Consider the following 27,979-nt stretch of genomic DNA (forward strand, 5'->3'; position numbering starts at 1 on the left):
TCAGGTCCAGACAGTATCAGGCTAATCATAATAATATATAGATTGTAGGTGTTTCAGGTCCAGACAGTATCAGGCTAATCATAATAATATATAGATTGTAGGTGTTTCAGGTCCAGACAGTATCAGGCTAATCATAATAATATATAGATTGTAGGTGTTTCAGGTCCAGACAGTATCAGGCTAATCATAATAATATATAGATTGTAGGTGTTTCAGGTCCAGACAGTATCAGGCTAATCATAATAATATATAGATTGTAGGTGTTTCAGGTCCAGACAGTATCAGGCTAATCATAATAATATATAGATTGTAGGTGTTTCAGGTCCAGACAGTATCAGGCTAATCATAATAATATATAGATTGTAGGTGTTTCAGGTCCAGACAGTATCAGGCTAATCATAATAATATATAGATTGTAGGTGTTTCAGGTCCAGACAGTATCAGGCTAATCATAATAATATATAGATTGTAGGTGTTTCAGGTCCAGACAGTATCAGGCTAATCATAATAATATATAGATTGTAGGTGTTTCAGGTCCAGACAGTATCAGGCTAATCATAATAATATATAGATTGTAGGTGTTTCAGGTCCAGACAGTATCAGGCTAATCATAATAATATATAGATTGTAGGTGTTTCAGGTCCAGACAGTATCAGGCTAATCATAATAATATATAGATTGTAGGTGTTTCAGGTCCAGACAGTATCAGGCTAATCATAATAATATATAGATTGTAGGTGTTTCAGGTCCAGACAGTATCAGGCTAATCATAATAATATATAGATTGTAGGTGTTTCAGGTCCAGACAGTATCAGGCTAATCATAATAATATATAGATTGTAGGTGTTTCAGGTCCAGACAGTATCAGGCTAATCATAATAATATATAGATTGTAGGTGTTTCAGGTCCAGACAGTATCAGGCTAATCATAATAATATATAGATTGTAGGTGTTTCAGGTCCAGACAGTATCAGGCTAATCATAATAATATATAGATTGTAGGTGTTTCAGGTCCAGACAGTATCAGGCTAATCATAATAATATATAGCTGCTATGAGACGTCGTTGGACTGTAAACCATGACGGATGCAGAAGTCTTGGGGTGGACATATCCGCTCAACACCGGAAACCCTGAAATATCAGCCGTCTGTTCCAGAGTTTTATTCGTCGTCACTCGTCAACTTCTATCGTGCAACCACCCATTGGCTCCACAGCTCCTCTCACCTGGATCCCTATGGAGAGGCACTTGCGGAGCGCGTCCCTCTGCGCCTTGCTGTCGGCGGCGGAGACGTGGGTGACTGCGGAGGTGGTGGCGGTGGTGGTGATGGTGATGGTGCTGTTGGTGACGTGCTGGCTGGCGGGGCCGTGCACCTGGGCGTTAGCCGCCTCGATGGCCGCCGTCAGCGCCTTCATGCTGTCGATGCTCTCGGTGGAGTTGGACAGGCCCGGCTGGGAGCTGATGCCCGCTCGCGTCCCCCCGCTCCCCCCGTCCATGTAAGCGTCCTGGGCCGACTCGGTGCTGCTCTGGGCCGTGATGGAGATGAAGGGTTTGGACGGGGTGGTCCGCGGCGGGACTGGGGGAGGGGTCTTCTTGTAGGTGGTGATGCATGATGATACTGCAGGGAGGAGAGAGAGAGATATATATATATAATGAACCATATCCTACATATCCATGTCCAGATATATATATAATGAACCATATCCTACATATCCATGCCTACACAGTGAATACATAACTGTCGAAAAATGTTTTTTCCTATTGAACAAAATGAAACTTGAATGATCCCTGTGGGGAAATTGGGTTGTTGCAAAAGTAAACAATAGGATACAACAAAGAAGAAAATGATATAAATAAGACTGGGAGGGGGGAAACGCTAGAATATGAATGAAATTAAAATATACACATTACAGGGTGCAGGGTGGGCAAAATAATAGTACAGATCAAGAGAAAATGAATGAAAAGTAAATAGGCTAGAATATGAAAATGACTGAGGAAATGATTTGTGTGACAGCTAGACTAACACACTGACTGTTTAGCCAGAGGCCTGAGATCTCTGCTGGAACTGAAATGGACACTGGACAGTTAGTAGATTAGGGCCAACTTCACCACATCACAGGCAGCTAAAAGGATTAGCATGCTAGCCACTTAACCTACTGATCTAGATGGCTCAAACCCCTCAGTCCTCTACCCACTTGTACTTGTACTCTGAACAATTTGACGGTGCTGAATATAGCTGTGTGTGCGTGTGTGCCCGGGTGTTATTTGCATGCATAATTAAGTGTAATCACGGCAGTTAAATGAAATTGTAGGAGACAGAGAGAGCTCAGAGCGCTCTAATCGTCCAGGCTATGTGATGAATCAAAGCAAATAGATATTAAAATCAGCATTACAGGCAGTCAGGTAAAACCGCAACAGTACTGCTCGGTATGGCTCTCTCCGTCTCGCTCTCCTCTCTCAGGTTACAGCTACAGGTTAGCAGACAATGGAGGCTCTCACACACAGACGGAGTCAGTAGCCTGTGTATAGAACATGCCAGGAGGAAGGTAAAAAAAACATGGCCTGTCTAAAGAGACAAAACACAGCCACCCCCTGACTGCATTATGCCTAGGAATCCCCATTCTGACCCGGTGTTATCATCAAAACTAGGTCGCTCTCCTCGCTCCACCGCAAAACTAGGACAGTGAGTTTCCTGGATCTCTTTAATCCCTACAAAAGGCAACATCCTACCGTGGTGAGATCGCTGCTGTGTGTGTGTGTGTGTGTGTGTGTGTGTGTGTGTGTGTGTGTGTGTGACCGTTTGTGTGTGTGTGTGTGTGTGACCGTTTGTGTGTGTGTGTGTGTGTGTGTGTGTGTGTGTGTGTGTGTGGCAGACAACTGTTGCCACACCCAGCATGAGGAGCCATGTGTAAAACCATTAGGAGGGGATGTGGTGTTTTCTTTGTTGTCTTGCTGTCTCACTGACAGCTACAGAGGCCTTGACATATTGGAGGGCTGACTTCATCCACTTGTTCTGTCAGTGCCCCCCCCCCCCCCCTCCTCCCTCCCCCCCTCAGCAGAAGTGATTGGACGATCCCAGACAGGATCTCAGTCAGGTTTTGACAAGTTGAAAAGTACTCAGACAGGGAGGAAGATTGTGTTGAGATTAGATCACAGTCGCTCACATCTGAGTCTTTGTTGGCCTTTGCCGTAACAAGCCACAAAGGCGAAAGAAAATTACTTCTTACATCTCCATTCTGTAACGCCCTGCCTCTAAGTGTCAGATGCATCTGTGCTGGAGACAGATGAAGGCAGATGCAGGAATTACTGTCAAAGCCGTCGCAGGCGAAAGTATCCGAGCGTGCCTCGATGTGTAGCGGTGTCCGCACGGTTCGCAGATGTCTCGGGAACATGATCGGACACACAGGGCCCCGATCTCCGAAAAAGGTCACAGAGTACAAAAAAAACCGTACAAACCGCCAAGAGAACAAAAAGACGGCACAGCGAACACACACACACACCCACGCCCTCACACAGACAGCGGGGAGGGCCAGGTCCTGCTGGCCCTATCAGCCATGGAGGTTCCATGGATAGAATGTCAGCCCTTTTCAGAGCTGCTCTCCCCTGAAGTCATGTAAAAGTCACACATCAGGTTAAAGAACATAGGCTTTTCAATGCACTCAATAAAGAGCTGTATGAAACCGGAGACACCGCGCCGCGCCGCGCCTAGCTGTCACTGCGAGGGCCAGACACACCGGAGAATGACAGGGGCTCGACTGCCGAGACAGGTTAAGTAAACACACTCAGGAGACGGAACATGCCCCCACACACATGTACGCGCACAGGGGCCCCCCCACACACACATGTACGCGCACAGGGGCCCCCACACACACATGTACGCGCACAGGGGCATCATAGATTGACACAATGTTTTCAAACTCTCCACATCAATGGAGACCACAGACTTCCTGCCACTGATATAGTCTCCATCCATCTGAAACTGTTGTCAAACAATGATCTGGACCAAACCGGAGACTGATGTGTGCAAGTGTGTGTGTGTGTGTGTGTGTGTGTGTGTGTGTGTGTACTAGTGAGCCATCAAACATTTGAGCCAAAAATGAATGGCTCATGGATTATAGTTGCCAGATTTGAGAAATCCAGAATTTGTGTGGTCCAAAAAACAGAGTAAGTGGAATCTTCGGATCCCTTTTTGGCTGCTCAGTGCCGCACCACCATGACAGCAGTGGGAGAGAGAGAGAGAGAGAGAGGGGGGGGGGGGGGGGGGGGTCGTTGACCAAAACAACTGTCTTGATAAGACAGAGGCCAAGTTTCCACAGAGGTGGACAATAGTTTGGTCTTCTTGCAGCCATGAAAGCACTATACCCCCCTGGACCCCCCCCCCCCCCCCCCCCCCCCCCACACACACACACACACAACACACACACACACACACACACACACACACACACACACACACACACACACACACACACACACACACACACACACACACACACACACACACACACACACACACACACACACACACACACTACAGTCAAGGACCCAGTGTGTGTGTGTCCCTGGAAGGCGGAATGTGACACTGGATTCCAGCAGACCCTTAAGAGGGAGTGTGGAAACCCCTCTTCACCACCACAGATACACTCTAGGTGCTTTCACACCGGCCTTGAAAGCCGCAAAATGCACGGAAAATAGGATCCGCGCCTCCGATGTGAAAGTTCTGAACGCGTGTTGGTGGGTAATTGTTGTACGCCTTTCTTTCCGCCAGCCGACCTTGTCACAGCGCCGGATTACCAGGTAACCCGCCTCCACTTGAAAGCGTCGGAGCAGCAAGCCGGAACGGTGCGAATGGTCAGCTCATTCATAAAAAAATTACAGAGAAAATCACCTCATGCAGCAAGAAAGTGCATGAATGAAAGTAAAAAAAAGTAGCCTATACAATCATGACTGCAGGGACGCCAGGAGGAATGCTCCGTGCCTGTAAGTAGGTTAGGCTTTATGCTCAAACGATGTTGACATTAGTAGGTAAAATTAACGGATATAATAATAAGCTTCAGAGGACTATAGCTGTCTGTGGCTACTTGATGGGAATAATTTGCTTTACAAAAACTGGAACCAAAAGATAAGAATTAGCCTTGTAGCCTACCTAATAGGCTACATGCTGGTGTGTCTGTGATGCATAAAGTCGATCAGATGAATATTGAAAGCCTTGTTACCATGCATGTGGACAACACTTTCGTGTTTTATCTGATCCTTAACGAGCGCAGCTTTATCAGCTTATCCTTAACAACCGCAGCTGCACCTCGTTGGCTGGCATACATCAGCGATGTTTGGTTGTTGAATGAATTTGTTCATCATACAGTAGGCTAGGCTACACTAACCTATGAAAATATTCATTTGGGCGAGGAACTGAGTGAAAATGCCTCCGCTCGCCTTTCAATCCGGGAGCGGTGGCTGTCACCTGAAAGCACACCGCAGGATGGGAATGTGGCCGTGCTGCTTGGCTGTGTGAAAGCAATTTCTGTGGCGAGGCTGCTGGCTTTGTGGGCCTTCTGAACTGCAATTTTGCGCGATCTGTGTGTGAAAGAGCCTAACGACTAGCACACGTCGCCTTTTCTCTCATTTCTTCATAATATTAAGTTCATGCTACTTTGATCACGGTGGAGTGCAGAGCAGAGGTGTGTCAGTAGTGTTCCTGTGCAGAGCAGAGGTGTGTCAGTAGTGTTCCTGTGCAGAGCAGAGGTGTGTCAGTAGTGTTCCTGTGCAGAGCAGAGGTGTGTCACTAGTGCTCCTGTGCAGAGCAGAGGTGTGTCAGTAGTGCTCCTGTGCAGAGCAGAGGTGTGTCAGTAGTGTTCCTGTGCAGAGCAGAGGTGTGTCAGTAGTGCTCCTGTGCAGAGCAGAGGTGTGTCAGTAGTGCTCCTGTGCAGAGCAGAGGTGTGTCAGTAGTGCTCCTGTGCAGAGCAGAGGTGTGTCAGTAGTGTTCCTGTGCAGAGCAGAGGTGATGTCAGTAGTGTTCCTGTGCAGAGCAGAGGTGTGTCAGTAATGTTCCCGTGCAGAGCAGAGGTGTGTCAGTAGTGCTCCTGTGCAGAGCAGAGGTGTGTCAGTAGTGTTCCTGTGCAGAGCAGAGGTGTGTCAGTAGTGTTCCTGTGCAGAGCAGAGGTGTGTCAGTAATGTTCCCGTGCAGAGCAGAGGTGTGTCAGTAGTGTTCCTGTGCAGAGCAGAGGTGTGTCAGTAGTGTTCCTGTGCAGAGCAGAGGTGTGTCAGTAGTGTTCCTGTGCAGAGCAGAGGTGTGTCAGTAGTGCTCCTGTGCAGAGCAGAGGTGTGTCAGTAGTGCTCCTGTGCAGAGCAGAGGTGTGTCAGTAGTGTTCCTGTGCAGAGCAGAGGTGTGTCAGTAGTGTTCCTGTGCAGAGCAGAGGTGTGTCAGTAGTGTTCCTGTGCAGAGCAGAGGTGTGTCAGTAGTGTTCCTGTGCAGAGCAGAGGTGTGTCAGTAGTGTTCCTGTGCAGAGCAGAGGTGTGTCAGTAGTGTTCCTGTGCAGAGCAGAGGTGTGTCAGTAGTGTTCCTGTGCAGAGCAGAGGTGCAGCGACTGTCATTCCAGAGAAGAGAAGAGTTTGTGAATGACAAAACTCTGCTGGCTCTTGGCCAAATCCCTCTTTGATAAATGCTTCAAAAGTCCCATGCCGACAAGTCGCTGTGAATAGCAGTCCCTTCTGGCAAAGCCCACCTCCTCCCCAGGGCCTGACAATATCAAAGAAAGGTCCTCTCCTCCCCTGAAACAAAGCTAGGCTCCATTCACCTCTCCTCCCCTGAAACAAAGCTAGGCTCCATTCTTTCTCTGGCCCACAGAGGGAAAACAAAAAACAAAGAAAATAATAATAATAGCTACCTCTCTGGCTCTGCTGATCACAGTGTCCCATTTGACTGCGTGTCTCAGTGTGTCTGTGTGTGTGTGTGTGTGTGTGTGTGTGTGTGTGTGTGTGTGTGTGCGTGTAGGTGTAGGTGTATGCCATTTATACAATCAAGCAAGTTCATGTTACTAACGTGAACAGATTGAAGGCAGGGACCTGCCTTGTAATCTCCAGTCTGTGTGTGTGTGATAGAGAGGAGGCCACTTCAAAGAGAGTCTGGCTTAAGCAGCATCGGGCTCCCCCGCGTGGGGGCCAAGGGCAAATCCACCGCCATCCAAACAAATAGAAAGGGCAGGAAAGGGGGCGGTGGGTACGCTGAGCCCAGCTGCACTGTGTTTGGGATGAGGCTCTGCCAGAGGGGAGAGGGCAGAGAATAGCAGACAGACAAGAAGAACTGAGGGGGTGGAGGAACTGCCTGCCTCCGTCTGCTCTCTCTCTCTCTCTCTCTCTCTCTCTCTCTCGCGTGCGTGCACACACACACACACACACACACACACACACACACACACACACACACACACAGAACCAGCTGGAGTCCTTTGTGATATAGCGTCACCATGGTGACACGTAGCAACACGATGTTGGCTGGCAGGCTTGGCGTTTGAACAGCAGCAGGCAGAGGGAAGCTTCTGTTGGCCGTTTGTTTACCTTGACAGGCTAACACTGCAGCTGCAGCGACGCTCGGCTCAACAGCAGCCGACAAGGAGACACGGCGGGAAGAATGGCAAGCAGCTAGCAGAGCTACAAATCAGACGAGTAAACACCATCAGCACAGAGTGAGCCATCAAGTGGCAGGGTGTTGCAAATGAATATGTAATGATGTTTATAGCCTGCGGAGGAGGCGACGCGCTGGCCTTGGCAGGGTGTGCGGCCCGACGCTAAACTCCACCAACCAGTTTATCTGTGAATCCTCTTGTCAAACGGCCTTGTTGTCGCTGCGGTTTCTGGGACAATGTCATGTGGTGACAATAACCTGAAAGTTCACACCGTGTGAAGAGCTACACGACAGTATGTGTGTAGCACGTCATGAACGAGCTGATGGCAGCACAAGGCAGCTCCCAAACTCGCTACGAGTTAGCATCAAAACACAACAAAGCTGTACACAACAGCCTTGTGCTTCAAAACACGATATGTTGTCCTCAAACAAAAAGACGGAGAAATAGGAGAGAGGCACAAGGAACCCTGCACACACTCCATACAAATACAATAAGTCCTTTAAAAGTCCTCTGAGCCTTATTATGAGTCACCTGAAAGTCTGCCAGAGGCCCTCATGTCAGTCTACAGCCCTCTAGTCACCAGAGGTCAGAGGGCACCGGAGAGGGTTTCTGCTCTCCAGATGCCTGAACTCTCTCAGACACAATAGCTCACTGTGTGTGTGTGTGTGTGTGTGTGTGTGTGTGTGTGTGTGTGTGTGTGTGTGTGTGTGTGTGTGAATGTGGCCTTTTAAAAGAGTATATTTAGCATGTGTGAGTGCTTGTGAAGGACGGAGGATTGAGTGCAAATGGCACCAGTGTTATAAACATCCTGGGCAAACCGTTGCTCTTTGCGGCTCTTGAATGCACTGCGTTCCATTCAAATGGACCCCCCATAACATAAGCATGCATATCATAACATAAGCATGCATATCCATACAAAACATTTGTGGAACAAAATAAATGGTGTCCCCTGCATCACCAGATAAGAGCTTGTTTACAACTGTCAGCCAATGCTAAATGTGGCAGGCAGCTGCTCCCTGTTAGGCAATAGATTCAATCCACTTAACCCACTTTCCTGTGTTCCAAGTTCAAATAGAGAGCCTGGTTACCTGCATTCCTCTCTCTGCGCCTCGTCAATCAGTGACAGGCAGGGACAGACATAAGCTGACGCCCCCATCTGGCAGCGTCAGGTTAGGACAGACATGCTGAGTGCAGTCAGTCAACACAAGGGAGGGAGGGAGGAAAACCCACGCACAGTTCATTTCCAAAACACTACATAACCATCTGGAGGGGAGGAAATTATCACTGATATTAATCACTGAACATCTCTCAAATCTCGGTGGGCTGTGAAAGCGTTATCAGCCAAGAACTAAGTCAGCTATTATCCTTTTAAAATGTGCCCTAATCTGTTTACGTTCTGTGCAATCAGCCATTCTGTGAGTCATTGTGTCAGCTAAGACCTCATTTTGGAACGAAACTTAGGAAAAGATTCCGGGAGCGGTTCCAAAATATGGTTTTGATGGTTTTTTGCCCATACCTAAATCTGAAAATTACGAAATTACTAATGACGACTGCATAATTGTCAACATCAACACTGTAAATACCAGCTGGATGACATAGGCCTACAGTGTGGTTAGTTATAATCATCCAAGAGTTGGTGTAAAAATGTAACCCTAACGTTCCACCCTGTACTACTGAAACATGTGGGACCCTAACGTTCCACCCTGTACTACTGAAACATTAGGCCTGACTAGTCTGCAACCACATGAAGAGACATCACTCCTTAGGCCTGACTAGTCTGCAACCACATGAAGAGACATCACTCCTTAGGCCTGACTAGTCTGCAACCACATGAAGAGACACATCACTCCTTAGGCCTGACTAGTCCGCAACCACATGAAGAGACACATCACTCCTTAGGCCTCACTAGTCCGCAACCACATGAAGAGACACATCACTCCTTAGGCCTGACTAGTCTGCAACCACATGAAGAGACACATCACTCCTTAGGCCTCACTAGTCCGCAACCACATGAAGAGACACATCACTCCTTAGGCCTCACTAGTCCGCAACCACATGAAGAGACATCACTCCTTAGGCCTGACTAGTCTGCAACCACATGAAGAGACATCACTCCTTAGGCCTGACTAGTCCACAACCACATGAAGAGACACATCACTCCTTAGGCCTGACTAGTCCGCAACCACATGAAGAGACACATCACTCCTTAGGCCTCACTAGTCTGCAACCACATGAAGAGACATCACTCCTTAGGCCTCACTAGTCTGCAACCACATGAAGAGACATCACTCCTTAGGCCTCACTAGTCTGCAACCACATGAAGAGACATCACTCCTTAGGCCTGACTAGTCTGCAACCACATGAAGAGACATCACTCCTTAGGCCTCACTAGTCTGCAACCACATGAATAGACATCACTCCTTAGGCCTGACTAGTCTGCAACCACATGAAGAGACATCACTCCTTAGGCCTCACTAGTCCGCAACCACATGAAGAGACATCACTCCTTAGGCCTCACTAGTCCGCAACCACATGAAGAGACATCACTCCTTAGGCCTGACTAGTCTGCAACCACATGAAGAGACATCACTCCTTAGGCCTGACTAGTCCACAACCACATGAAGAGACATCACTCCTTAGGCCTGACTAGTCTGCAACCACATGAAGAGACATCACTCCTTAGGCCTGACTAGTCTGCAACCACATGAAGAGACATCACTCCTTAGGCCTGACTAGTCCACAACCACATGAAGAGACATCACTCCTTAGGCCTGACTAGTCCACAACCACATGAAGAGACACATCACTCCTTAGGCCTGACTAGTCTGCAACCACATGAAGAGACATCACTCCTTAGGCCTCACTAGTCTGCAACCACATGAAGAGACATCACTCCTTAGGCCTCACTAGTCCGCAACCACATGAAGAGACACATCACTCCTTAGGCCTCACTAGTCCGCAACCACATGAAGAGACACATCACTCCTTAGGCCTGACTAGTCCACAACCACATGAAGAGACATCACTCCTTAGGCCTGACTAGTCCGCAACCACATGAAGAGACACATCACTCCTTAGGCCTCACTAGTCCGCAACCACATGAAGAGACACATCACTCCTTAGGCCTCACTAGTCCGCAACCACATGAAGAGACACATCACTCCTTAGGCCTCACTAGTCCGCAACCACATGAAGAGACACATCACTCCTTAGGCCGCACTAGTCCGCAACCACATGAAGAGACACATCACTCCTTAGGTCTGACTAGTCCGCAAACCACATGAAGAGACACATCACTCCTTAGGCCTGACTAGTCCACAACCACATGAAGAGACATCACTCCTTAGGCCTGACTAGTCCGCAACCACATGAAGAGACACATCACTCCTTAGGCCTCACTAGTCCGCAACCACATGAAGAGACACATCACTCCTTAGGCCTCACTAGTCCGCAACCACATGAAGAGACACATCACTCCTTAGGCCTGACTAGTCCGCAACCACATGAAGAGACACATCACTCCTTAGGTCTGACTAGTCCGCAAACCACATGAAGAGACACATCACTCCTTAGGCCTGACTAGTCCACAACCACATGAAGAGACATCACTCCTTAGGCCTGACTAGTCCGCAACCACATGAAGAGACACATCACTCCTTAGGCCTCACTAGTCCGCAACCACATGAAGAGACACATCACTCCTTAGGCCTCACTAGTCCGCAACCACATGAAGAGACACATCACTCCTTAGGCCTCACTAGTCCGCAACCACATGAAGAGACACATCACTCCTTAGGTCTGACTAGTCCGCAAACCACATGAAGAGACACATCACTCCTTTGTTCCTGTCCATAAGAGCTGCCTGTGGGGAGGTGAAAGACAGAGGATATCTCTAATGACTCCACATCAGGAGAGGGGGGAAAGAAAGAAGGAAAAGGAAGAGAAAGAGAGAGAGGGAGGTAGAGAGAAAAGGGGGATAAGACAGGATAAGTTTGCCGTGCCATTTCCTTCAGTTCCTGTATTAACATTCCAGCTGCTTCGTGGGGCATAAATCGGAGCGTTAGCCCTAATGCTAAAGCTAACAGACCGACACATCTCACGCATGCTTTCACTGCGCTCATTTCCCAGAGTATTGCTCACCGACTGAGACGAAGCTAAGAGTCCACTGGCTCGGAGTCGGAATGACACACCGCATGTGCTGGCAATGACAGCATGGGCAACTAGAACAAGTCCTAGCATACCTAAAGAGAGCCGTGTTGTTGGCGAGAGAGAATTCAATGACTCAGAACAGAAAACAGTCTCTGTTTCAGGAAATTGTGCTCGTACAGTGACTAGACTCGTAAAAAGGCCCAAAATAGGTGTGTTAACATCATGTACATGACAGAGATGAGTGAGAGCAGGAAGAGTGGACAGAGACGTCTTGGTGTGGCATCTTCTGAAGTGGTTAATAGAGGCCACTTAGGCCGGTGAGTGTGGTGACTAAAAATAAACAGACACAGCTTCAGAACAGTGTTGCCACCACACTGTCTCCAAGTACTGACACAGCTCCCTGATAACAAGGAACATACATGACAGACTAGAACTGAACGTCTCTGGAGTGGCCAGTGAGAAACAGGACCGCCAGCCTGGAGAAGAAAGCAAGAAGGGGACAAAAGGCGGTCAGACAAACAGCAGTGACAGAAAAGAGAAAACACCGCCTGAAATACAATGCCGATGTCATGTCATTACATGAAGAATCACCGCTCGCTGCAGCTGCTATTTACATACAAATGCGGCGGTATGTGGTCAAAAGTTCACTTCTCCCTCAAAACCTCAGGGAAAAAAGGACAGGGGTGTACGCCACATGGACTCTGGGGGCGGATTCACTGCACTCGAAAAGACAAGAAGTCCAAACTGGCTTCACAACGTGACTGTTGGGCACAGAATGTAAGAGGAAAGCAGGCGAGCGTCTTTACAAGGCTCAGAGTTTACTCTTCCAGGAATGCCGGGAAACGTCAGTGTCGGGTGTCGTTTCACAGTCCTGGGGTTTTTTCCTCGCATTCCTCCTACTCCTACTCCTACCCCCCCTTCCCCCCTCCCTCCCTCCCCCCGCCCCCCTGTTTGACGTTCTTTGTCCCGACCGCTCGCACATGGACGGGGAAAGGAGACACTGGCAGCGGCTTAATCCTCACAGCCAGAGGCACGCTAAAGCCATCTGGGCCCAAAAGCAAACGTCAGGCTCGGCGGGCTCTGCTGCAGGAGAGGTGGAGGGGGCTGGGCCCGCGGAAAGTCCGAAGAGAAGAGAAGAGAAGAGAAGGGGAGAGAGAGAGGGAAGGAGGGAAGAGAAAAAGAGGGGAGAGAGAGGGAAGGAGGGAAGAGAAAAAGAGGGGGAGACGCAGAGGTAGGAGGTACAGGGGGTGGTGGAACAAGAGGCAGGCCACACTGACGCATACTGTCTTTGTGGTTTCCAGTCTGACCCTCTGACCCTATACATCCTGTGGAGGGGGCGGAGGGGGGGGGGGGGGGCGGGGGAGAGAAAGACGAGATGCCAGCTCAGTATCGCCGTGTATATCACTTGTGTGTGAGCAGACTGCATCATGCATGTATCAGACTAGATTTAATGAATGCAATGTAATGACAGCTTTCTGGTACAGGATATACATCCTCCACACTCTACAACTCAAAAGAAACAAACATGCAACAACAACAACAACAACAACAACAACAACACAATATAGATATTTTAAATCACAATTTCACAATAATCACACATCCACACCAGACTCTACAACTCAAAACAAACGAATCTGAATAGAGTAATTATAATTTAGATATACCTATATAGACACATGTATATATATATTTCTGAGTAGATGTCATGGAGCTCTATCCGCCTATAGGTGTGATTTTTCACACCATGCTTCCCTCTCTTCCTGTGTGTTTACATCAGAAGCTGGTGGGGGAGGAACAATGGCCTCTCCAGCATTCCCACTCTCCTGCCGAGAGCACTCGTTTGTCTCTGGCATTCCTTTGCCCATTCAGATCTCCCCCCACACCCCCCACCCCCCTCCCCCCTCTCCTGGCCAGAATAGAAACGGCCTGCTACTCTTTACAGGCCGGGGAGGGAGGGGGTCTGACTCCTCCAGCACCACCTCCCCTCACCTCCCCTCTTTACTTAGTTAGTGAAGCAGCAAAGCTCAAAGAAAGGGAGGGGAGAAGAGAAGGGAGATGCATTCTGTCTCTCCCTGGTGCTGTCTCTGTCTCTTCCTGGTGCTGTCTCTGTCTCTCCCTGGTGCTGTCTCTGTCTCTCCCTGGTGCTGTCTCTGTCTCTCCCTGGTGCTGTCTCTGTCTCTCCCTGGTGCTGTCTCTGTCTCTCCCTGGTGCTGTCTCTGTCTCTCCCCGGTGCTGTCTCTGTCTCTCCCTGGTGCTGTCTCTGTCTCTCCCTGGTGCTGTCTCTGGTGCTGTCTCTTTCTCTCCCTGGTGCTGTCTCTGTCTCTCCCTGGTGCTGTCTCTTGCTCTCCCTGGTGCTGTCTCTTGCTCTCCCTGGTGCTGTCTCTGGTGCTGTCTCTTTCTCTCCCTGGTGCTGTCTCTCAGTGTGGCTTATTTTTAACGACTGGTTCAAAAAGAGAGAGAGCAAAGCCAAGGCTGGGTCTCTCCCCCCGCCAGCCACTTGCACACAGACTCAGTCACATAGACATAGGCATGCGTACACACACACACACACACACACTGCTGTAGCTGAGTCTGCACAGAGAAGTCTTTAATTTGCGCTGGGGCCTGGCCTCCCACACTGCACAACCCAAACCACCCACTTCCAGCCAGCGCCACGCAGCCTTCCCTCGCTGCAGCACAGAGAGGCTGCCTCCTCCCCTCCACAACAATGAGAGCATGGATCTCCTCCCCTCCACAACAGTGAGAGCATGGATCTCCTCTCCTCCACAACAGTGAGAGCATGGATCTCCTCCCCTCCACAACAGTGAGAGCATGGATCTCCTCCCCTCCACAACAGTGAGAGCATGGATCTCCTCGCCGCCACAACAGTGAGAGCATGGATCTCCTCCCCTCCACAACAGTGAGAGCATGGATCTCCTCGCCGCCACAACAGTGAGAGCATGGATCTCCTCCCCTCCACAACAGTGAGAGCATGGATCTCGGCTGTCAGAACGTGTCTAAAGTCAACTTGTCCTAGTTTGTGTCTCGAGGCAAAGCACATGCATATCTAGAGGTGGCCATCTTTATTTCCCCCCAAAACGCAGCCAGCCAGCCTGGAGGAGATTGACTTTGGCATCCTAACCCTTCTTGTGTTTTGCATTCCCCCGGGGCTTTGGGTTTGCAGGCCCTGCCCTGCCCGGCCTGAGCATGGAGGAGCCGTGGGGATCATCTACAGTCAACAGCCAGGAAATCCTCCAGGGGCTTTGCTTCTGCTTTGCTCTTTCTGATGCCAAAACACAGACAGGAAGAGCAAGCGGGGGGAGGGGCGCCCCCTACCTGATACACCCGACGCCGTCACCTACCTGGCCTGACACTGGGCCTCTGCTGCCTACCTGGCCTGACACTGGGCCTCCACCTACCTGGCCTGACACTGGGCCTCTGCTGCCTACCTGGCCTGACACTGGGCCTCCACCTACCTGGCCTGACACTGGGCCTCCACCTACCTGGCCTGACACTGGGCCTCTGCTGCCTACCTGGCCTGACACTGGGCCTCCACCTACCTGGCCTGACACTGGGCCTCTGCTGCCTACCTGGCCTGACACTGGGCCTCTGCCTACCTGGCCTGACACTGGGCCTCCACCTACCTGGCCTGACACTGGGCCTCTGCTGCCTACCTGGCCTGACACTGGGCCTCCACCTACCTGGCCTGACACTGGGCCTCTGCCTACCTGGCCTGACACTGGGCCTCCACCTACCTGGCCTGACACTGGGCCTCTGCTGCCTACCTCTCGTAACGGGACAAGCCCTGTCTTTTATTGTCACACGAACACCACAACACATGCATGCGGCCACAACACACTCATGCTGACGGTGGCCGGTGAAAAGTGTCCTCTGCATTTAACCCATCCAGGCATGTCCTTTCCTCCGGGGGGCAGGCCAGGAGCAGTGGTCGCTTTCTCGTACAGCGCCCGGGGACCAACTTCGGATGTTGTCGTCACTGGTCGGATGACGATGACGATCTGATCTTCTGCATGTTTTTAGTGGGGGGGTTATATACGGAGGAACCCCCTGGGGGAGCACGGGGAGAACATGCAAACTCCACACAGAGAGAAAGGCCCTTACGACGAGATACCCCACCTGGGCAGTAGGCACTGAATATATGGGGGGGAACACAACCACAGCGCCCACAGTGTCCCAGGCGAGAATCGAACTCAGGACCTTCTGACTGTGAGGCGACAGCTCTACCACTGAGCCACCGTGCCCCACGGTACCTGGCCTGACACTGGGCCTCCACCTACCTGGCCTGACACTGGGCCTCCGCCTACCTGGCCTGACACTGAGGCGCTCACATAAGAAAAGTCTACATCTGGCAAAGTAATCCTCAAAGCAAACATGAGTGAAAATGCGGCGCTGACTCCTTCATTTCAGTGGGAAATGTGTCCCATGTGTTCTCTGTGTATATCCCAATGTCAGAGAGTGAGAAGGTGGAGACAGCGGGGGTGTATCAGCAGCACTGCGTTTGCCATAGTCCTGTCAGCTCCTCCCTGCACCCCTCTCACCCCCCTCTCTCCCTCCATCTTTTTTAACTGAGAACAGGAGGAGAGGAACGAATCACATTCTCCTGCCCCGCACTTCCTGTGTCAAAAGATATCCAAACGCCACTCTTCCTCTCCGTGTGGCCATAATCAAAGCATTCCAGGCCCAAACAAACTGGCACCAATTAAGTCGTAAGTAAACATAAACACCTAGCAGCCACAGAGCTGTAGCCCTGCCCACCCCAGTGACTTTTGTTCTGCTTCAGAGCAGCATGCAGGCAGGGAATCATGGCCCATTCAGGCTGTGAAAATAATGACAGGTGATGGAAATGATGTTAAAGAAACCTCTGCTTGCATTCTGCAAACTATTCAACAAGAACTACAGCTGGAATTCACCTGCGTCAGCATTTAAGATCACATAGCATCAGAAGGTCATGTTGTGTCAGAATGTGGAACACTTGCCTACATACATTTGTGCAGCAAGCGTGCTTCAAAGCAACTGTCCACACAGTGCTGCTTTACAGTAAGGATCTGAAGCTTATGATGACCCCTAGTGAAAGGTTTCATATTGCAAGTCAAGTCTTGCTCTTGCTTTCATCTAGCCTGGTTCATGGCGCTTCACAGGAAGAGACCAACTCACTTCACGATCAAATCGTTTTTTTATTTGATATTTGAGCGATTAGAATGTGCTGACTGCTGCTGTGGATTGGGCCAAATCAGACACAGCAGGTTAGATTCAGTGGGACGTTCAGAGTCCAAACACCTCATCACTAACACGCTGCGAGTGTACAAGACATCCAATGTGGGAATCATCGGCAGTAAATCCGCTGATGTAAAAGTGAGAATTGCAAATGAGATGTGACTGGGCTGTTGGGCTGTTGGGCTGTTGGGCTGTTGGGCTGTTGGGCGGTTGGGCGGTTGGGCTGATAACTATAACGCTCGTAAACTCATGGAGGGCCAACATAATAAGAGATGGGCGAATGTTTCCCCCTCGTGCCACGAGAGAGCGACAGTGCAAGTTCCCACTGGCTTTGCATTCTCAGACAGCCCGTGACAGGATGAAGTAATTACTGAGTGGTTGACACACCAGCATGGCTAGGATTTATCTCCTCCAGGAAGGGAGATAGAAGCCAAATCACAGTTTACCCACATCCAGCTCCCAGTTTGGGCTTGATCCCACAGCTGCAGCCGGAGACGCCACACAGACACACTGACATGGTTAGACATTTACAGGCACAAACGCACACACACACACACACACACACACACACACACACACGCGCAGACACGGTTAGACATTTACAGGTACAAACGCATGCGTGCACACACACACACACACACACACACACACACACACACACACACACACGCAGACACGGTTAGACATTTACAGGCACAAACGCATGCGTGCACACACATGCCAGGAAGGTGCTGCTTCAATGCAGTGCGGCGGGCATCCACAACAGAGAATGGTGTTTTCCTCCCCTTTTATTCATACTGTGTGTGTGTGTGTGTGTGTGTGTGTGTGTGTGTGTGTGTGTGTGTGTGTGTGTGTGCACGCGTGTGCGTGTGTAACCGGTGAACTTCTGCGTTGTGTTTGTTACATGTGTGTGTGTGTATGTGTGTGTGTGTGTGTGTATGTGTATGTGTGTGTGTGTGACTGTGTGTGGTGTGTGTGTGCTAGTGTGTCACCGCATGCCTAGACCCAGCCCTTGTTTCCTGTCAAACACACCTACTCCCAGCATCAAAGCATGCGGAATGACAGCATTATGCAGGTGTGTGCCACAGAGTGAGGAAGAGAAATGGAGACAGAGAGAGAGAGAGAGAGAGAGAGAGAGAGAGAGAGAGAGAGAGAGAGAGAGAGAGAGAGAGAGAGAGAGAGAGAGATGACAGCAGAGTACGGTTTAATTTACATCCCCTCTTTGAATAATAATTCCACCTTAGCGGATGTGGGCTTTGATCCACTGACACACAGGTGTATTTCACATGGAGAGAGGGGCACGTTGCTATAAGGCAGGGCTTTATCTGTCCCTGTAATTAACGCCAGGCCAGGAACTAGTGTGTGTGTGTGTGTGTGTGTGTGTGTGTGTGTGTGTGTGTGTGTGTGTGTGTGTGTGTGTGCGTGCGTGCGTGCGTGCGCGCACTTATATGTGTGTGTGTGTGTGTGTGTGTGTGTGTGACTGAACAGGCATGGCATGAGGGATTGATGGAGCTCAAAGGAGCATTCCAGTGGGAGCGCTGTTTGATCTCCTTGTCTCTCAGGTTCACACACATGTACAGTAACGCACCGCACGTCAGTCACACCTCAAGTGTGCAGTATCTCACACTCCACACTCTGTCACCTTCTACTCACATCTCTCTCTCTCTCTCTCTCTCTCTCTCTCTCACACACACACACATTTGAATTGTAGATATGACCTAAAAAGCTGACTGGAATAGCGTTAAGTGATCTCACAGGGTAAGACTCAAGACTTCCCATGTGTGCTGCTGAGCCCTATTTGTGCTGTGGTCAAACATGAAAAGGCTGTCATGGGCTAAATCCAATGAAGGGATGCAGCACCCTCTAGTGGTGAAAAACTAGAGTTTAAAAATGTCTTTTTGGGAATCGTCTGATGCAAAGTCACTTGATCGAGACGAGAGGCCATTTCTCTCTTCAGAGGCACATTGCTCATACTGTAGTGCTGTCACCTCTACTACTGTTATGGCATCACAACAACAACAACAACGATATCATCTATTTTCATAGGAAAAGATGGTGTCATTTCATACTGTGAGAAAAGGGATTAATTTCATTTGTCACTCATAGCTGCAGCCTGATTTGCTTATTTGCCATGGACATACACCCTCCCCTTCCCCCCGCCCGGATAACAAGGTAAAATGGCAATTTAGGATTATCAGACAAATGTGGCATCTTGCCATTTGCAGCAGCTAACACATTGCAGGAGCCTGCAGGCCCTCTTCAGGCCCTGTGTAGAGAGAGCAGTGAGGGGCTGGATGAGGAGCCTGCAGGCCCTCTTCAGCCCCTGTGTAGAGACAGCAGTGAGGGGCTGGATGAGGCAAACACACAGAGCTAATCCATAGAGCTTGAACTGAATGATGAGCCAGATAAATACTCCTTGGTAAATGCAGGTGGTGACTGTCATCAGATGTGAATTAAGATAAATTGTTTAATTCTAAATGACACAAATTGACAAATTGAACCCCCAAAAGTTGCACTGGATTGCTACTTTGTACACTCAGATACAAGTTATGGTTTAGTCATATATTTTTGCTGATGCCAGAGGTGGAAGGAATGGATTACATTTATTATTACTGTAACCAAGTAGCCTGGTGTACATTAACTTTTTTTTTAAGTCAGTAATTTCACTATTATTGGGGATGTCTTGACTGAAGAATTTTACTTTGCTACATTTTATAACATCCATTAGAATACATATTTTGTTGGCTCGCTAAAAGCATTGAATCAGAAATTGGTCAATTGTAAGTTGCATTTGTATCAAACCTGCACAACATATGAAGGTAACTAACATTAAATGCTCAAATGTAGCCATGATAGTGCTTAATATTAGATCAAAAGACATCAGCACAGCGACACTATCATTGGTTTGTATTTGCCGCCCTGTTTTTTTTTACGTTTCTTTTTTTAATATCACAGATCTAATAATGACATGCATTATAGGACCCACAACATAGTCATGAGCTGAATATCAACAGTGTGTATTCAGAGTAAACAATAATCAGTTGATAATGGAGTTGTGGGAGGAGAGGTGCATAGTATACACTCCATAGCCAATTAAGTACCACATTTTCACCCGAACATGTTGTCTTTGTATTTCTGTCTTCAATCTGCATTTTATGTGGGCCAATACAAGCTGCTATTAACATTGCCCACAGTGACCTCTTTGGGGTGATTGAGGGAAATAATTAGGGGGGTTATTAAAAAGGCAAAGTGAATGGGGAAGTAACAGTAAGGAAAAGAGAGTAAGGGAAACAGTGAGGTGGGGCAAGTCATGACTGAGCATCCATCCAGATCCATGGCCTTGGCCTGTTTAGATGTGAAAACACTGAATGGTGGTGAAGAGAAGGATGGTCCAGATCATCAAAGACACAAACCATCCCCACAACAGCCTGTTCTCCCTGTTACCCTCAGGGAGAAGATACGGGGTTCCAAAAGCACGCATAAATCGCTTGAGGAACAGTTTCTTCCCGCAGGCCACGAGACTCCTTAACATACACAAATAGTGTAGTAGCCGCACTGTACCGTACTGTAGCTGCTACCATTACGTATGTCTAACGTTTAATTGTATGTTTAATAAGGAATATGCTATTTGCACCTGTATGTCAAATACGCCGAATTTAAAATGCAGAGTTTAATTGTATGTTTAATAAGGAATATGTTATTTGCACCTGTATGTCAAATACGCAGAATTTAAAATGTTTAAGCACGTCTAAAGTATGCACACGACACGTGCACCTATGTGCAGTGCAGTGTTGGGAAAGTTACTGAAAATTGGTAATTAGTTACAGTTACTAGTTACTTCTCTCAAAAGGTAATTTAATTACTTTAAAGTTACCAGTTACTTCAAAGTAATTAGTTACTAGGGAAAGTAACGTTTGCGTTACTTTTAAAAGTCTGCTTCGATTGTTATTAATGCACACATTATGTTAGTGTTGCTGTGCCACAGTGTGGCATTGAACATTCGCTTATTGGGGAGGCTTATAGCCTATCAAGGTCCTTAGCCTCTGGGGCTCTGGCTGCAGCTCTCTCCCCGGACTAGGTCTGAGGATCAGAAACTGGGTAATCCTCTGAAGTTGTCCGTTATTTTCATGTCCTAAAGTAACTAGTAACTAGCCCAGTTACTATTTTAGTAACTGTAACTGAGTTACTGAATTTGAAAAAGTAATTAGTTAGATTACTAGTTACTGAAAAAGGTAGTTAAGTTACAGTAACTAGTTACTTAGTAACTAGTTACTCCCAACACTGGTGCAGTGAATATGCCACTGTCTCTGACTTGTCTTATCACTATACTGCCTTATGCTTGTTGTGTCTCTTGTTGTTTTTGCACCCATATGCCCTGTTATATTTGTACTATTTGCACTATGTTGTAAACGGAGTCCACAGCACAAGAATTTCACACGTGATACTTGTACCATGGCATGGAGTGACAATAAAAATCTTGAATCTTGAATCTTGAATCTGCACAGAAACCACCAGTAACACATTCCTAATGTTGATTCATGCTTTATTTTGTTGATGCACTTTATTTTGTAAAGTTTTTCTTTTCTATTAAAAGAACCTAGTTTGGAAAAGTAAAAATGAAGAAGCTGTGATGCGATTGTTATTAAAAATAACAATCCTGGTGTGTGCTGGATTCTTACATGGTTCCTGAATGCTGTTCTTCCTGCTCTAGCTGCACTCTGGATTAGTAGCACGGCTGTGTCCAGGGCACCCATATACTCTCTGTCCTCTCGTCCATTTTACATTAGGTGGGAAAAATCAAACTGTAAGTAACTGTAACTTTTACTTGCTACTTAAGGCCATCTTTGCGATTTCAATCAGCTTTGTATCATTACAAAATAGGTAGTATGCCAATGAACAATGTTTAACTTCCTTCCAACTTGCCTGGACCGAGAGCTCCCCGTTTATTCACAGAACTTCCTGGTCCAAATTATGTCATTTGGAGCAGTTTCATCATGGTGTCACTATTACTGTCACTATCACTATTGCTATCGCTATCACTATCATTCTTTCTCTCTCTTTTTTACACCATTTTACATCTACTTAAAGAAGGATTTCAGCCACGCAACAGTAGCATACTTACATTTGAGTATGACTTTTTGGTGCTCTTCCCACCCCTGACCTGTGTCATTCTGTTGTTGTTGTCACCATGGTAGCACCTGAGCCAGGGAGGCTGTGTTTTGAGTCGCCTGTCATCACATGTTTATTTCTCCAAAATGATATGTGTCTGCACACCTGAGCCAGATGACTGGGCTAAAGTGTCCTGTATCTCTTGACAAGTGTTTCATCAACTTAGATTTAGCATGTTATCTTCTTCTTAATAGACACTGCGAAAGACTGTGTGTGTGTGTGTGTGTGTGTGTGTGTGCACGCGCGCATGTGTGTGCGTGTGTGTGTGTTGTTATAAATCTGTGTTGCTGGGGAAGTCAGACTGGATAATTGACAGCAGTTAAGGCAGAGAGAGAGAGGGAGAGAGAGAGAGAAAGGGAGGGAGAGAGATCACTGCTAGTCACGGCCAATTACATTATTCCCTATAGTAACATAGAGGTACAACAAAGTCAGTTATCCACTAGTCTGCACACACACACACACACACACACACACACACACACACACACACACACACACTCGCACGCATGCACATACTTTCATAACCCACAATATTATCACGTACGGTATTCGTTTGAAGTATCCACTGAAGTATGGTGTCTATTTCAAAAGGGATTTCAAAGCCTTCAAAAACATACTAGTTGATACATGTACGCGAAATTATTGTGTTCTGCATCCCTAAATAATTAAAATCATTTGGTATTTGAAATCATTTGATTCTGGCAGTTTCTAATTATTAAATGTGGATGTTGTTGTTTGGACACTTTGACAAGTAAAGATGCCAAGCCAGAAGCTAACATCTTAATAAACGTGTCCCACTCTGACATCCACTAAACCTCATTCATCAAGCACTGGTTAATGGTTAACAGCTTTCATATTGAATTTAGCACCGATACCGATGAGTGGGAACATTTTATAAATCACATTTGAATGATTCCTGTGGGGAAATTAGATGGATGTTGCAGCAAAAGTAATAGGGTTCAGCAGGCATCTGAAATAAGCAACAGTACAATAAAACAAATAAAGACAATAAAGCAATGAAATAGAAGGTAAACAGAATGTAAACAAGTAACCTATATGAGTTAAAAGTATGAGCAGTTACTTACAGATGTTACTGCCAGATTAGATTGCTTACTCAAATGGAATGCATAAATGAGAAATATGTCTTTAAAGTTTATATACAGTATGAAGTAGAATAGAGATTAGATTAGATTACTACGTCAAGCCTGATATCAGACTGAATTGTCAACTGGTTACATGCTAACTCAGTGGAGTGCGTGGATTTGAAGGTCTGGAGTTGGACCCAGGTGGACTACTAACTCAACCCTTCATTTTGCTGTGGCTTTATGTATGACTTGATGATAGAGGGTCACTTCCTGAATGAATGTGTCAACATCTGCGCGGCATGCTAAATGCTACTCAAGACATATTCAGGCTATAAGTGATACTGATGTAATCCCATATGACTATGACCTAGTTGCGTGTGTGTCCCTGGCATGTTGAGCTCAGGAGAGTCTCACAGCTCGTCTGAAAATAGCAAACAGAAAGCGGGTAGGGGAGCAAGCAGGCAGCATGGCTGGCATCATGAATTGAATGCAGGGGCGACATGGCTGGCATCATGAACTGTATGCAGCCAGCATGGCTGGCATCATGAACTGAATGCAGCCAGCATGGCTGGCATCATGAACTGAATGCAGCCAGCATGGCTGGCATCATGAACTGTATGCAGCCAGCATGGCTGGCATCATGAACTGAATGCAGCCAGCATGGCTGGCATCATGAACTGTATGCAGCCAGCATGGCTGGCATCATGAACTGAATGCAGCCAGCATGGCTGGCATCATGAACTGAATGCAGGCGACATGGCTGGCAATATGAACTGAATGCAGCCAGCATGGCTGGCATCATGAACTGTATGCAGCCAGCATGGCTGGCATCATGAACTGAATGCAGCCAGCATGGCTGGCATCATGAACTGAATGCAGCCAGCATGGCTGGCATCATGAACTGAATGCAGGCGACATGGCTGGCAATATGAACTGAATGCAGCCAGCATGGCTGGCATCATGAACTGAATGCAGCCAGCATGGCTGGCATCATGAACTGAATGCAGGCGACATGGCTGGCATCATGAACTGAATGCAGGCAGCATGGCTGGCAATATGAACTGTATGCAGGCAGCATGGCTGGCAATATGAACTGTATGCAGGCAGCATGGCTGGCAATATGAACTGAATGCAGGTGACATGGCTGGCATCATGAACTGTATGCAGGCAGCATGGCTGGCAATATGAACTGAATGCAGGTGACATGGCTGGCATCATGAACTGAATGCAGGTGACATGGCTGTGGCATCATGAACTGAATGCAGGTGACATGGCTGTGGCATCATGAACTGAATGCAGGTGACATGGCTGTGGCATCATGAACTGAATGCAGGTGACATGGCTGGCAATATGAACTGAATGCAGGTGACATGGCTGGCATCATGAACTGAATGCAGGTGACATGGCTGGCAATATGAACTGAATGCAGGTGACATGGCTGGCATCATGAACTGAATGCAGGTGACATGGCTGGCATCATGAACTGAATGCAGGTGACATGGCTGTGGCATCATGAACCGAATGCAGGTGACATGGCTGTGGCATCATGAACTGAATGCAGGTGACATGGCTGTGGCATCATGAACTGAATGCAGGTGACATGGCTGGCATCATGAACTGAATGCAGGTGACATGGCTGTGGCATCATGAACTGAATGCAGGTGACATGGCTGTGGCATCATGAACTGAATGCAGGTGACATGGCTGTGGCATCATGAACTGAATGCAGGTGACATGGCTGGCAATATGAACTGAATGCAGGTGACATGGCTGGCAATATGAACTGAATGCAGGTGACATGGCTGGCAATATGAACTGAATGCAGGTGACATGGCTGGCATCATGAACTGAATGCAGGTGACATGGCTGTGGCATCATGAACTGAATGCAGGTGACATGGCTGTGGCATCATGAACTGAATGCAGGTGACATGGCTGTGGCATCATGAACTGAATGCAGGTGACATGGCTGGCATCATGAACTGAATGCAGGTGACATGGCTGGCATCATGAACTGAATGCAGGTGACATGGCTGGCATCATGAACTGAATGCAGGCAGCATGGCTGGCATCATGAACTGAATGCAGGTGACATGGCTGTGGCATCATGAACTGAATGCAGGTGACATGGCTGGCATCATGAACTGAATGCAGGTGACATGGCTGTGGCATCATGAACTGAATGCAGGTGACATGGCTGGCATCATGAACTGAATGCAGGTGACATGGCTGTGGCATCATGAACTGAATGCAGGTGACATGGCTGTGGCATCATGAACTGAATGCAGGTGACATGGCTGGCATCATGAACTGAATGCAGGTGACATGGCTGGCAATATGAACTGAATGCAGGTGACATGGCTGGCATCATGAACTGAATGCAGGTGACATGGCTGGCAATATGAACTGAATGCAGGTGACATGGCTGTGGCATCATGAACTGAATGCAGGTGACATGGCTGGCATCATGAACTGAATGCAGGTGACATGGCTGTGGCATCATGAACTGAATGCAGGTGACATGGCTGTGGCATCATGAACTGAATGCAGGTGACATGGCTGTGGCATCATGAACTGAATGCAGGTGACATGGCTGGCATCATGAACTGAATGCAGGTGACATGGCTGGCAATATGAACTGAATGCAGGTGACATGGCTGGCATCATGAACTGAATGCAGGTGACATGGCTGGCAATATGAACTGAATGCAGGTGACATGGCTGGCATCATGAACTGAATGCAGGTGACATGGCTGGCATCATGAACTGAATGCAGGTGACATGGCTGGCATCATGAACTGAATGCAGGTGACATGGCTGGCAATATGAACTGAATGCAGGTGACATGGCTGGCATCATGAACTGAATGCAGGTGACATGGCTGGCATCATGAACTGAATGCAGGTGACATGGCTGGCAATATGAACTGAATGCAGGCGACATGGCTGGCAATATGAACTGAATGCAGGTGACATGGCTGGCATCATGAACTGAATGCAGGTGACATGGCTGGCATCATGAACTGAATGCAGGTGACATGGCTGGCATCATGAACTGAATGCAGGTGACATGGCTGGCATCATGAACTGAATGCAGGTGACATGGCTGGCATCATGAACTGAATGCAGGTGACATGGCTGGCATCATGAACTGAATGCAGGCGACATGGCGTAATGAACTGAATGGTGTGCGTGACTCACTCAAACACAGATGGTGTGCTGGAGAAGTGGGGCCAAAGACTGCTCATCTGTCACCCAGTGGGGTGTTAGGGACCTTCCATCTCCCCCAGCATGCCTTGACCCCGGCCTGAGGGCTAATCTTTCCCCTCTGCCTCCATAATGCTCACTTCAACTGTCAGAAGCCTGAGATGAACTGTGGATGAACGGCTCCAGGCTGGTGTTATGCCGAATTCTGCATCCCCAGCGAGAATTTCATCCCACCTCGTGGGAGCACATTGTAATGATTTCGACTGGCAACGTACCATTTAAAAATATAATGTTACGTCTAATAGTTTGCTAATGTTATTTCACCATATTTTGGGCTGTTTTTACTTAAATTGGGGTAACCTAGAAGTGAGCTGGAGGGTGGGGGACTCCCTTAGGTGCTGGGGCCGACTTTGGTCCTTAAAATCTGGGTACAGGTGACCTCCGGGCCTTGGGGGGTCTGCCCTGGCTCATGGAAGCTGCAGGGGCATGAAAATCTCAGCCGTTTGTACCTGCCAAGATTTGTATCCCCAAGTTTTTAAGTCAAGACAGGCCAAAATATGGTGGGGATGCAATTCTCACCTGGGATGCAGAATTCGGCAGAACACCGGCCCTGAATACAAGCTAAATAATGGCAGAGACGTGTGTTGTGACGCCGTGCCAGGCGTGCCGTGATGGCATGATGTAGGCCACACCTGTTGTCCCACATCAAGGATCAGACACCAAAATAGACCCGGAGCTGGAAGCCGCTCAGCATTTCCCGGCTACCATGAGTGAGCGGCCGGAGAGCAAACAGCTCGCAGGCTCATCTCAGCATGCTCACATGGTGACTGATTTGGAGGGAAAACTACTTGGCATGGGCATGGGAAAGATCAAAAACTCTACAAATAGTGTCAACACTTGGGGACTACAGGCCTAAAAATGGAAAATAAAGTAGGCTATAGATAAACTACTACAAAAATTCAGTCTATTATTTCTTATTAGTCTAATGACACTTTAACAATCAATTTATTACTAGTTTTTACCATTTACAATGACTTATGATAATCCAATTTATTTGTATTTAGCACCAAAAACATCTCACATTTCCTATTCCATTATGATTGGGACCTTGTCACTGGCGTTATTACTATCATTTTATATTAACAATACAAATAGCCATATAGATTTTAATCTGAAGCGTGAATAAGCAGAAAAGCTGGGATGGGCGCTGATAGTTCCATTGTCAAGAGACACACAATAACATAGCTACAACTTCCGGTTTCCATTACTTGCACTTCTTGAAAAACATGGTGAAATGTTTCTTGAGTAGCAATGTGAAAATAAAGAATAGACATTGAAAAGCGGGTAATTCAATGGTGGATTACTGATTTGACACCATATTGGATCTCCCTCTGCAGCCTTCAGGATGAATTTGCATGCTGTTATGGATTTAATATTATTATTAATAATTATAGCCGAAATCCCGGGTTAAATATAGTATATATTTAGCCTGAAATGCAGCACTCTAATCAGGAAATATAGAATTTGAAATGTCT

General features: G+C 47.8%; 1 protein-coding gene across 4 annotated transcripts in view; it reads right to left on the reverse strand.

Moving 5' to 3' along the window:
* The window catches only part of dlgap1b (discs, large homolog-associated protein 1b), a gene marked incomplete at both ends in the record, with an annotated part of 94,932 nt that overhangs the window by 19,524 nt on the left and 47,429 nt on the right, over positions 1-27,979 (reverse strand). For 3 of the 4 annotated variants that reach the window (XM_083653622.1, XM_083653620.1, XM_083653619.1), the window contains one exon: positions 1,224-1,615. In XM_083653622.1, coding sequence (XP_083509748.1) covers positions 1,224-1,615 — 392 coding nt within the window. Of the gene's footprint in view, positions 1-1,198; positions 1,616-27,979 lie in introns of all 4 variants that reach the window. The other variant, XM_083653621.1, reaches the window with a different exon arrangement.

Source organism: Poromitra crassiceps, assembly GCF_964638095.1.
Source record: "Poromitra crassiceps genome assembly, chromosome: 2".
In the NCBI taxonomy this organism is placed as follows: Eukaryota; Metazoa; Chordata; class Actinopteri; order Beryciformes; family Melamphaidae; genus Poromitra; species Poromitra crassiceps.